Source organism: Balaenoptera acutorostrata, chromosome 7 (genome assembly GCF_949987535.1).
Source record: "Balaenoptera acutorostrata chromosome 7, mBalAcu1.1, whole genome shotgun sequence".
NCBI lineage: Eukaryota > Metazoa > Chordata > Mammalia > Artiodactyla > Balaenopteridae > Balaenoptera > Balaenoptera acutorostrata.
In genome coordinates, this window is record NC_080070.1 from 760,244 (window position 1) to 773,051 (window position 12,808).

At 49.3% G+C, this 12,808-nt stretch overlaps 1 protein-coding gene across 1 annotated transcript in view; it reads left to right on the top strand.

The window, feature by feature from the left end:
• Window positions 1-12,808, top strand: part of PTPRN2 (protein tyrosine phosphatase receptor type N2) — a 710,720-nt gene that overhangs the window by 261,942 nt on the left and 435,970 nt on the right. The window contains exon 6 of the mRNA XM_057550450.1: window positions 2,336-2,693. Coding sequence (XP_057406433.1) covers window positions 2,336-2,693 — 358 coding nt within the window. The remainder of the gene's footprint in view (window positions 1-2,335; window positions 2,694-12,808) is intronic.

Here is a 12,808-nt window from a genome sequence, read left to right on the forward strand (position 1 = left end):
GAGGACCTGGGGTCACCTGTGAAAACTGAAGTTTTTTGGTTTTTTTTTATTATTACTTTTACAGTCTGCCTACTGAAATATTCTTTTTCCCTCTTCACCTTAATTTGGTTCAGAGCATAAAAGACCCCACACAGATTGTTTACCCCGGTCCACTGCACGGATCACACTCGGCGCTGATTGTCTGCGCTGTGTGCAGCCTGCTGTGTCCGCCACCCGAGCTCTCCACTCGACTGTAATGAAAGGCCCTTTGAGTAGAAGGTGCATTCGCAGCAAAGAGGGTCGGTGCTCGTGGCACCGTAATGAGGCTCTGGGAGGCCGTCCCAGCCCCCAGCGCTGGGGCCCGACCAGGTGTTCAGAGACAGCCTTTCTCCACGGAAGTTCAGGCTGAACTTAAGATTGACACTTACACCCAATTTGTGCAAAACTGCTGGAGGGGCTATTTGTTGTGGAGGCATCCTCTCTTTCTCTCTCTCATGAATCTTACTTTTTCTCTTCTAAAGGAAAAGCAGTTGATTTCAGCCAGCACTTGAACAAAATTATACAATTTGGATGACAACTAAAATCACATCATTTAGAAATAAAAACAATCTTAGAGATAATGGCCAATCTCCTTTGCCAGAAGAAAACCGAGTGTCAAGAGGTCAGGTGACTTGCCCCAGCTCATATGTGAGAAAGGAAAGTAGCACGCCTGTCAACCCCAGTTTCCTGCTTCAGGCTTGCTACATGAAAATCTATCCTGCAAGGCTGAACCTAAATATTTTTAAAAGTAGACAGATTTGGGAGTCTGAACCACTGTCTTAAATTCAGTGATGGCTGCACATCTTAACTAGATCCCCAAGTATATACCCACTGACTAAACACTGATTTGTGCCCCAAGGGAGGTGCATGTAGAAAATATGAACGGGCAAGATTTTAAAAGTTTATGGGCCCTGCACCCAGAGAGAAACCATGAAAGCAGCCCTGAGTAATCTCCAAGTGGGAAATTACTGTTTGTCCCTGAAATTCTGATGGTACCATCGTCAGAGGTAGAACACTGAGATTTCTAATGTTTTTACAGCTGCCCCAGACGTGAGGAAACTGGGCCTTGTTTTGTCTAGCAGGCAAAACAAAGTGTGATGAGATGACGTCCGGGGAACGTTTACTAAATGAGCGAGGAGGGAAAGTGGGCGGAGGCTGAGGGGAAGGCCATGGCTTCGACATCATCTGTAAAACAAGAGGCCCTGGCAGCTCCACCGGCCAGAATATCGCGGTTGAAAGGATTGGATGGATGTAAAAGGGATTTAAGTGATCAGTAAAGACAGGAGCCGGAGTGAAATAAAAACCATCAGACAGAGGAGAGGGTCAGTCGCGGGGGAAGCTGCTCTGTGGAGTTACAGTACGCACCAGTGCAGGCACAGGGGTTGGGTAGACATTCCCCACAGAAGGCGTGAGCACGTGAGGAGGGGCTCCGCATCCCTCGCCAGCGGACCCACGGGAGCGCCCTCACCACTGCATGCCTATGTCAGAGGAAGACAGCTCTAACGTAAAATAAAAAATAGTAAGTGGAGAAATGGAGCCCTCACACGCTGCTGGTGCGGTGACGGTGGTGCTGCCACGCGGGAACACGTTTCGGCGGCTCCTGGACAGTTCATGCAGAGCTGACCACTGCCCAGCACCCCACTCCCAGCCAGGCACGTGCCCGGGAGACATGAAAACATAGGTCCACACAGAGACTTGTACAGGAAGGCTCACAGCAGCGTTATTCACGATGGCCCCAAAATGGAAACAACCCAGATGTTCACCAGCTGAGGAACGAAGAAACCAAAATGTGCTCTGTCCTTAATCAGAATAATTCTCAGTCATCAAAAGGAATTTGGCACCAACACGCTACAACACGGATGCACCTTGGAATAATCATGCTCATCGAAAGAAGCCAGACACAAAGGCCCCATTGTGATTCTGTTTACATGAAGTGTCCAAATTAGGCGAATTCATGGAGAAGGGAGGTAGATGAGCAGTTGCCTGGGGCGGGGGGAGGAGGAACGGGAATGGGGTGATAAAGTGTCCTGTATCAGGCGATGTTTGCACCACTCTGTGGATCTACTGAAAACACTGAATGGGGGGAATCTCATGGTGTGTGAACTGTATTTCAATAAAGCTGTTATGAAAACAACACTGTGGTTGGAATGTGCACGCGGCACCCGGCCCATCGGTGAGTTAATCCGTGGCGCCTGTTTGGGGTGCGCGTTCCGGGTTCCTGGTGCTGCTTTAGTGCCTGGAGGTCCAGACCCGGTGCCACTTAAGGGCCTGCCCGTCGGTGGGCGCTCATCTGCTGTTTGTCCCCCGGCCCCTGCAGGGTGAGGACCCCCCGGCCGACAGCGCGCTGACCTTCGTGGCCCGGACGTCCGCCCTGACCTACGCCCCCGCGTCCCGGGCCGACTTCCCCGGGGACCGCCCGCTGCGCACGCTCCGCCGGCTCCAGCCCGACGAGCTCAGCCCCAAGGTGGCCGGCGGTGCGGACAGGCAGAGTCTGGTCGCCGCACTGGGTGCCTTCGCGGCCCGGAAGCCCCCCGCGCCCCCCAGGGACGGCGACCCCGCACCCCGCAACCTCGTGCGCATGCCCTGGCGAGAGCCCAGGGTCCTTTCGGCACCGGCGGCCCCCCAGAAATGGCCCTCGCCTCCGGACCCCAGGGACGCCCTGGGCACGGACGACGGTAAGTACCCTTCGCGTGCTTCTCGTCGGCTTGTTTCTGCCTCTCGGGCAGCTGCCCAGGCCGGGCCTCCGAGGGTCTCTCCACGCACACCAGGCTCCCCTGTAGAGGAGAGGGACCGAGGCGTGGGAGGGGCCGTCCGTGCTGGCCCTGCTCCTGGGTCGCGGGGACTCGGGCGGCCGATGACCACGGCAGAGGGGCCTTCGGATCTCCTGGGGGAGGCGCCCTCCGCGTTTAGTTCTCGCTGCCCCGACAGTCTCGCTCTTTCATGACTTCATTGATGGAGATGATGAGGGAACACGACTCACAGGCCAAAGGTGGCCCCGCCCAGCGTTTGGCAGATTGAATATAAACGACTTACAAGTCCACTGCCCTTTCCTTTTGTCTCCGCCTCCCCACTCCTGTGGTTGGACTCATGCCCAACTCCTTGGTTCATGGGTGTTTGCTGGTCCCCATGAGACCGGCCGGAAACGAACGCTGCCCCCAGTGCCGTGGGTGTACTTGGGCCCTTGAAGTGACCGGCCCTCGAGGCCGCAGCTTCGGCCCTTGATGTGAGTCACCCCTGCTTTGGTCGCCCCACGGGAGGAGGGCTGTTGGCCGGTCCTAGCCTCTGTAAGATGCCCAAGGGCCTCATCTGTTTTCTAACAGCCTTTCCCTAAGACCATAAAATACAAAGTGCGATTTCGATAAGATATGACTTCTCCTTTGAAGATATGCAAATAATAACATCAAGCAGGTAACAGATTAAAAAAATACTGAGTGTTCGTTCCCATTAGCGCTCCCTGTCTGTAGTGCAGGCTTGATCGGGGCTGCCCTGGTGGGGCTCTTCGGGGAACAGCCTCTGAAGATGCTCTCTCCGCTCTCCAGTGACCCTTACTAACGGCATCATTTGGTTGGCGTTTTCTCCTGTGCTACGTTGCAGTGTTGGTTATCTTTTTATATATATTGTCTTCCCATCTGCGCTGTATGCTCTAAAGAGTCATGTAAAATGGTAGTCTTCAGAGCAAACAGAGAGACTTGTAGGATGAATGCCCACACATGCATTGCTGGGCTCCTCTCGCTACTTCTCTCGCTACTTCTGTGACCCCCCTCCTCCCCTACGCTGACAGATTCAATCTGACGCTGTCAGCTTTCACCTGGCACACTTCAGTATTCCACTGCCAGAGATACGACTCTTGAATAAACCTAACCGAACAGCTTTATCACATGTTAAACTTCATACTAATGTCTTCATATCACCAAATATCTAATCTGTGTTTAAATTTCTCACTTGTACATTTTCTTTACAGTCGGTTCTTTGAAGGCAGGATCCAAAGACGGTCCACTGAATTGGTGGACGTACCTGTTAAGCCCCTTTTAAACTACAAAAGCTTTCTCCTCCCTCTTTTATTCCCTTGCATCATTTTTAAAAAAAAAATTGTTTCAGGTGTACAACATTTTAGTTTGACATCTGTATACACTACAGAGTGATCACCATCAAAGGTCTAATTACCATCCATCTCCATACAGCTGACCTCTTCACCCATTTTGCCCCCATCAACAACTTCCTCTCTGGTAATCACTAATCTGTTCCCTGTATCTATGAGGTTTTGCTTTATTTTGTTTCTTTATTTTAGATTCCACGTATGAGTGAAATCATACGGTATTCGTCTTTCTCTGTCCAACTTATTTCACTAGCTTAATACCCTCTAGGTCCATCCATGTTATAGCAAATGGCAGAATTTCATTCTTTTTCATGACTGAGTAATATTCCACTGTGTATATGTATGTACTGCACCTTTTGTTTTTTTTTTTTTAAAGATTTTTTTTTTTGATGTGGACCTTTTTTTTTTTTTTAAGTCTTTACTGAATTTGCTACAGTATTGCTTCTGTTTTATGTTTCAGTTCTTTGGCCCTGAGGCATGTGGGATCTTAGTTCCCCTACCAGGGATCAAACCTGCACTCCCTGCATTGGAAGGTGAAGTCTTAACCACTGGACCACTAGGGAAGTCCCACCACATCTTCTTTATCCATTCATCTGTTGATGGATACTTAGGATGCTTCCATATCTTGTATTGCAATGAACATGGGGGTGCATATATCTTTTTGAATTAGTGTTTTTGTTTTCTTTGGATAAGTACCCAAGAGTGGAATTGCTGGATCATATGGTAGTTCTGTTTTTAATTTCTTGAGGAATCTCCATACTCTTTTCCAAAGTGGCTGCACCAATTTACATTCCCACCAATAGTGCACAAGGGTTCCCTTTTCTCCACATTCTGTCCAACATTTGTTATTTCTTGTCTTTTCAATAATAGCTATTCTAATAGGTGATATCAATGAGGAGATATCTCATTGTGGTTTTGCTTTGCATTTCTCTGATGATGAGTGATGTTGAGCATCTTTTCATGTGCCTGTTGGTCATCTGTATGTTTTCCTTGAAAATGTTTATTCAGATCCTCAGCCCATTTTTTAATCAAGTTTTTGGCTTTTTGTCATTGAGTTGTATGAGTTCTTTTTATATCTTGGATATTAACCCCTTATTATTATATGCTTTTCAGGTCTCTTCTCCCATTCAGTAGGGTGCCTTTTCATTTTCTTTTAAATTTTATTTATTTATTTATTTATTTATTTATTTATTTATTTATTTATTTATGGCTGTGTTGGGTCTTTGTTTCTGTGCGAGGGCTTTCTCTAGTTGCGGCAAGCGGCGGCCACTCTTCATCGCGGTGCGCGGGCCTCTCACCATCGCGGCCTCTCTTGTTGCGGAGCACAGGCCCAGACGCACAGGCTCAGCAATTGTGGCTCACGGGCCTAGTCGCTCCGCGGCATGTGGGATCTTCCCAGACCAGGGCTCGAACCCGTGTCCCCTGCATTGGCAGGCAGATTCTCAACCACTGCGCCACTAGGGAAGCCCGCCTTTTCATTTTGATGATGGTTTTCTTTGCTGTGCAGAAGCTTTTTAGTTTGATGGAGCCCCATTTGTTTATGTTTTGCATTTGCTTCCCTTGCTTTTGGTGTCAGATCCACAAAAACATCTCTAAGATCCATGTCAGTGAGGTTACTGCGTATGTTTTCTTCTAGGAATTTCATGGTTTTGGGTCTTACATTCAAGTCTTTAATTCACTTTAAGTTAATTTTTGTGTATGGTGTAAGATTGTAGTCTAGTTTCATTCTTTTACATCTGGCTGTTCAGTTTTCCCCACACTATTTATTGAAGAGACTGCCTTTTCTCCACTGTATATTCTTGCCTCCCCTATTGTAGATTAATTGACCATATAAATGTGGGTTTATTGCTGCATTCTCAGTTCTGTTCCATTGATCTATGTGTGTGTTTTTGTGCAGTACCATGCTGTTTTATAACTGAGGCTTTGTAGTATAGTCTGAAGTCAGGGAGCTTGATGCCTTCAGCTTTGTTCTTCTTTCTCAATATTGTTTTGGATATTCAGGGTCTTCTGTGGTTTTACAGAGTTTAGAATGATTTGTTGTAGTTCTGTGAAATATGACATTGGAATTTTGATAGAGATTGCAGTGAATCTGTAAATTGCTTGGGGTAGTATGGACATCTTCACAATATTAATTCTTCTAATCCATGAACAAGGAATGATGACCTTGCTGGGTAGAGAATTCTTGGTTGGAAGTTTTTTCCTTTCAGCACTTTGAATATGTCATGCCACTTCTTTCTGGCCTGCAAACTTTCTGCTAAAAAATCTGCTGATAGCCTCACGGGGGTTCCTTTGTATGTAACAAGTTGTTTTTCTCTTGCTGCTTTTAGGATTCTCTCTTTATCCTTAACTTTTACCATTTTAATTATAATGTGTCTTCGTATGTGTCTCTTTGGGTTCATCTTCTTCAGAACCCTCTGGGCTTCCGGGACCTGGATGTCTGTTTCCTTCCCCAGATTAGGGAAGTTTTCAGCCACTATTTCTTCTAATAATTTTTCTGGCCCTTTCTCTCTTCTCCTTCTGGGGTCCCCATAAAGCAAATGTTATTTTGCTTGATGTTCTCCCAAAGGTCTTTTAAGGTAGCTTCACTTTTTAAGTTCTCTTTTGTTTTGATGCTCTGAGTTCCACTGCTTTGTCTTCCAGCTGCTGATTCGTCTTCTGCCTTATCCAGTCTGCTGTTGAACCCCTCTAGTGCATTCTTCTGTTCAGTTATAACTTCTGTTTGGTACTTTCTTATAATTTCTGTCCCTTTGTTAAGTTCCGGCTGTGTTCATCCATTCTTCTTCTGGGTTCAGTGAGCATCTTTATGACCATTATTTTAAACTCTTTATCAGCTGAGTTGCTTTTCTCTATTTTGTTTAGTTCTTTTTCAGAGGTTTATGTCTTGTTCTTTTGATTGGAACATGTTCCTTTGTCTCCTTATTTTGCCTAATTCTCTGTGTCTGTTTCTCTGTGTTAGGTGTGTCAGCTACCTCTCCTGGTCTTGAGGAGTGGCTTTTGTAGGAGACATCCTGTGGGGCTCAGAGCCCGGGGCTCAAGGGGTGTGCCCGTGTGGGGCACCTGCCCTCCTGTCGTGGCGAGGTCAGGGTTGCGGAGGGGCGCTGGCGGGTGGGGTCATCACCTGACTGGTCGCGAGCCCTGCTGAGGTGCAGGGGTGGCAGCGCTCTCGGGAGGGTGCTAACAGGTTAGGTGGGGATTTCCACAGTGGCGCCTGCAGTGTCTCGGTCCCTGGGGAGCATCCCAAGTGGTCCCTGTTTCTCCAGCAGGTACTTCACGATTAGTAAGTGGGTCTCCTTCCTCTGTGATCCAGGTGCCTTGTAATCTGGCACGTTTGCATCGGTTTTGAGTCAAGTGAGTCTGCACAAGGGCCCTTTAAGAGCGAATTTCCCGTTCTCTGTAGTTCTGTAGTTTTCTTAGATGTATTTCCTGTTGGTTTTCAAAGCCAGCTGTTTTGGGGGCTCACCTCTCCTGTGCAGGGTCTGGTGGCTGGAGAGCCTCCTGGGGGGCTCGAATCCCTCGCTCCTCAGAGGGAAGATTCATCCCTTTGTGATCCTTCGCGGTTTGTGGCTCGCCGTGGCTGTGGGTTTTCTCTTGGCGAGACCACCTCTCTGCTTTCGTACCTGTTGATGCTGTCCTTTTACCCACGTCCTGTACTTTCCTGGTTGCGCCCCAAAGAGGACGTGTACTTGTTCCTCTGTTCCACACGTCCTGTGAACCAGGAGCTCGGAGATGTGACTGTCGTGTTCACCGTTCGGCAAGGAGCCTTCAGGGGGGCGGCGACCTCCTGTGAGGGGGACCTGCCTCCCTGTGGCTCGTTAGCGTCCAGCAGCCCCGGCCACGTAACCTTTCTGGCACATTTCACCTTGACTGTTTGGAAAGTGCTCGATCCCTCAACAAGGGGAGCTTACCTCACCCTATCCCACCTCGAGGGAAGCCCTCGCAGGGCTGTACTTTTCTCTGGAGCATGTCTCACAGTCCGACTTGCGCATTTGCATGTATTTGATAAACGTTTGTCTCCGCTTGTAGACCATCGGCTTAAGGAAGCCAGCAAACTGTGCTTCTTTTCTCACATTTGCACCCGGGACTCAGCATGTGCCTTGCAGGGTGTTTGCTGAGTGGATGAATGGTTTCATTTGCTCTTCACGTCAACCATGAAAGATGGTGTTATTGTCAAGCTCATTTTCCTGATGAGGAAACTGCAGCTTGAGATGGCAGGTGATAGCATTTGTCCCAAAGTCAGATCACTTAAGGCAAAGTGGATGGAAGCTTTTAAGAACCACCTGTCTAAAATGCAGATTTAAACACAATTTGCTTTGTTTCTTGGGCTAATTGGTCCTGGACTCTAATGTTTTAAGTGGCAATTCAGCTCCAAATTCTAGCTTTCTCTGACATTCATTGTGTGCAAAGTTGTGTGCTGCGCCTTTAGGGGGAGCAGAGGAGTAGAGAAGGGTCACCTGGGGGTAGGGGTGTCAGCCAGGGCTGGAAGGAGGAAGGGTTCTCTTCTTACATAGTGAAAAGGGACAAGGCAAGAAAAGACCAACCTTCTTCTAAAGCCCCAGAGCTTCCCGGGGTTACCTGTCCAGACCAGTCACAGGCAGGCCATTCCACACCACTCACCCCCGGAAAACTGCCCCTGCCATTCGGTCTAACATCCTTCAGACTCTCGGGGAGCGTTCAGGTAGACGCAGTGAGCCATGAGCACAGGATCCCTAGGAAGGCGCAAGGACACAGCAGCCCTGTCCTCGAAACCCAGTTTCACCTTGAAAGCACCAGCGAGAAGGTCAGAAGGGAGGCCCAGAGGGCCAGGGTGTGTGACCTCCCCGGGGGCGCAGCCCTGGAGAGCTGGCTGTGCCGGGCACCCAAAGGGTGTAGTGCGGAGGACAGAGACGTGGGGGATTCAGATAGAGGCTGCCCTTCTGCAGGACGGTCGAGACCAATTTGTAGCCCTCAGGGCTCAGGAAAACCCACCCATCTCTGCTCCCGAATCAGTAAATCAGGCCACTGACTTCATGTGCATGGCAAATGTTCATTTGGTAAAAACTTAGAGACCCTCTTCCTTCATTTATTCATTATTTACACCTTGTCGCCTTTGAAAAAGCTTTAATTCACATAAAATTAAAAGACCAATGTGCAGTAGGATAATGGCAAGGGCAAACGACAAAGTGTGGAGTGAAGTGTGGGATTCAGACGCGGCTGGTCCAGCTTCTCCTGTTTAGGACACGGTGTCTCGGGTTGTGGCCCAGCTGGGAACGCTCCTCATTAGAGAGTTGTTCTGTATTCTGTGATGAGTTCTCTACGGGAATCAGAATGTGTAAAGGATTATTTGTTGTGCTTTTTATCAGTGGTAGAAGTAGTAGATGGTTACCATGCAAAACCAGAATAGTAAATGTGTAGAAAGAAGACAACACGTCGCCTTTGATCTCATCGCCACCAGGTGGGTGCGTTGAGCACCGGGCGTGCCTTTCGGTGCTCCATGTGCATCCGTGAGGCCTCGTGCTGCACGCGGACCCGGGGTGTGGCCGTGCGCAGCTGCTGCTTCTCTCCGTGTCCCTTCAGTGCGTTCGCCAGGGCTCGTTCTTCCTCCGTCTCTGGGTTAAAGTTCAGGCAAGTCCCATGAACTCCAGTCACTCTTAGGTAATAAAAAGTGCGAGGCCACTTTTGTATTTAAATTTTTAAAAATTGTGGAAAATACACATTGGTTTGGCTCTGATCATAGATTGAGTTCCTGTCTGCAGAACTGCAGCATGAAGCGTGCACACCTGGCCATCTACCATCCAACCTTTGCTGCGGGGAGGGCGTTCGGCAGCTCTCACCTTCAGAGGGGGTTTCCATGAATGGGGATCCAAATGCCTTGCTGATTCAGCCCATTTAGTGAATGTAGACAGATTCCAGGGGCTGCCCCGGTAGCCCTTCCTGGGAAGTTTGCTACTGTGGTCTGCATTTGCCACCCAGCATGTGTCTAGGCTGCTCCCGAGTGTGATAATGGTGACGATGAGGGTGACGAGAGTGGGAATGGTGATACTGGTGATGGTGGTGGTGATGTGTGTGCTTGTACGTGCCTAAACCGTGTACTTTCATGTACACGTGGTGATAAAGGCACTTAGGAGCAAAAACTGTTGTGTATGATTCACATTCGCTTTGTGAAAGCAGATTTGTGTGAGGTTAACTGCACACCATTGCTCATTCTCTAAAGCTTGTAGCATTTGTCTGGGGGACCCTATTAAGACATATAATTTCTGTAGGTCAGGCCTGCAGCAGTTGTTCATGGGAGCTGATCTCCTACTCCAGGCCTTACATATTTGATGTCCTGACATTTCGTGTAATTGCTCTGCTAGAGCCCACTTGGCACATTGAAAGCTACTTAAAATGTCATTATAAGCCGGCCGGATCTCGGAATTACATGGTGCGGCGGCCGGAACAGAGCGTCTCACTTTGATGCATGTGGTATTTGATTGTGCTCTGCGCCACGGCCCCTCTTCAGTCCACCAGGGCTGGCTAGACTCTTTAGAGAGGATTTCCTCATTTCTGCTCATCTTCAGATGACTGACAGTGAGTGCCTCCGGGCTGACTCACGGTGGTCAACAGCACTTAGGCGGGAGATGATCGCTGACACGAGTTCATTGCTCTCCTCCTAAGTGGTCAGCCGCTAAGCAAATACCATTGTATACCTAAGGGGTTTTTAGTTATTTTTCACTAATGGTAATCTGAAAAGTTTCTTTTTTGGATGAGAGGAGACAATTTTAGGAATTATATTTTATTATACCATTTTGAAGATGGATGTTTCTTATTATAGTTAGGGAGGCCCACGGAAAGTGTCTCCTGTTCTCTGGTCTTTATTTTAAAGAACATGAGTGTTTTCACACTGCAGGTCTATTTTTGCTCTTCCCTCCAAATAAGGAGAATAGAGGTGTGGGAAGTTAAGGGAAAAGACATGAGGTAACCGTAGGGAGGGTTTCTCTGAGTTATTAAATGTCAGGACAGATTATTGGAGGAGGGGCACAATTTTCCCTTAGCTATTTGGTTATTAGACGTGGTAGACAGACTATACATTTGATTTCATTTTCTCAGTAACCCCTTCAAGTGGGAGTTACTGACCCATCTACACAGACAGACCCTGAGACTGGAGCCTGGGTGTGGCTGGCTGCAGAGCACACTTCCTCCAGAAGGTCGTGACCCCCTGTTTGGGGTGGGTCTTTTAGGATTTCTGGTCTGACTTGCCCTGTGTTTGACCAGCATTCTTCCTGCCCTGGGTTGCATAAAGCAAAACATCACCTGGTGGGATGCCTTGAGGGGCTGCTGAGAGCCCCCAGCCCTGCCCAGCCTCCCCCGACGCTGGGAGCTGACCTCACACAGCTCCTCCAGCTTTGCTGTCCGTGATCACCCACCTGGGCTCTGTTCCGTCCCCTGAACCTCACAGCCGGTCCATCTGGACCTGCCATAGAAACACACACAGGCTCCCGCCAGCTCTGCCTGCTGCACCACCATCCCCAGCTGGGTTCCTGCAGGAGCCTCCTCCGGCCTCCCTGCTCTGACCTTGTCTCAAGCCTGCAGGCCTCTTAAAATTGTAAACCAGATGACGACTCACTGCTCAAAACCCAGCAAGGGCTTCTCATCTCACTCAGCAAAAATCCAGGTCCTTTTCATGGTCTGAGACCCTGTAAAATGCCCCCGACTTCACAGCCCCCTTGCTGCTCCAGGTCACCCACTCTGGCCACCTTTCTGTCCTTCCAGTGCCTCTGCCCCAGGGCCTTTGCGCTTGCTGTTTACTCTGCCTGCAGAGCGTTTCCTTAAGATCGTCCCAGGGCTCAGGACTTCCCTTCTTTGGGTCTCTGAGCTTTTCTCCGACAATCCTGTCTAACACAGCATCTTCCCTCCCCACTGCCCTGTCCTCCACGCTCTGGATTATTGTTCCCACAGCCCCATCACCACCAGACCTTGTATGCGTTTGTTTTTTTTTTTTTTTTTTTTATGCGTTTGTTTTTAATTTTTAATTTTCTGTTTCTTCTACTATAGATGAACGTTCCATGAAAGCAAGTGCTTTGCTAACTGCATTATTCCTGCACCTTGACAGGCAGCTGAGCATAGACGATGTGCAGCGAACATCTGTGGAGGGAAGGAAAGAACGAAGGGCGGGAGGAGAGTTCCTGCTCTTGCGTTCTGCTGTTTAGCTTTGAGACCCTCTGGGAGGCCTGAATCTCTCACTGACTATCCGCCTCCCTCATGACCTGGAATGTGTGTCTCCCACCCAGGCAGCCTGAGAGCAGCTGGGGGGAGGGACGTGTGCAGGCAAAAAGGTCACGGGGCGGTGACAGGCCCTGGCCCCCTGCACAAGGTCGGCACCAGGGAGTCAGGAGATGCGGACGTGGCTGCCCACAGGCCAGGCCGTGCCCAGGAGAGTCTGCCTGCTTCAGCCACAGTTCAGTCCGCGGCCGACTTGCTACCCAGGGTCTGAACTGTCACCCTGATACCCGCGTGCCCCCATTCGCATTATGGTTCTAGCATGGTAATCCCACCGGTCCTGTTCCTAAGTCTGGAATCGGAGAGAAAGTGGACTCTTGGAAGGAAATGTTCTGGCCAACAGCGCAATTCAGGGGCTTCACTCGGTGGTGAAACATGCTCGCAGAGCACAGTCGGGGCAGGGAGCCCACCTCTTGGACCCTTGTTAGGAGGGACGCAGCTCTGCGCTGAGGGTGGTCC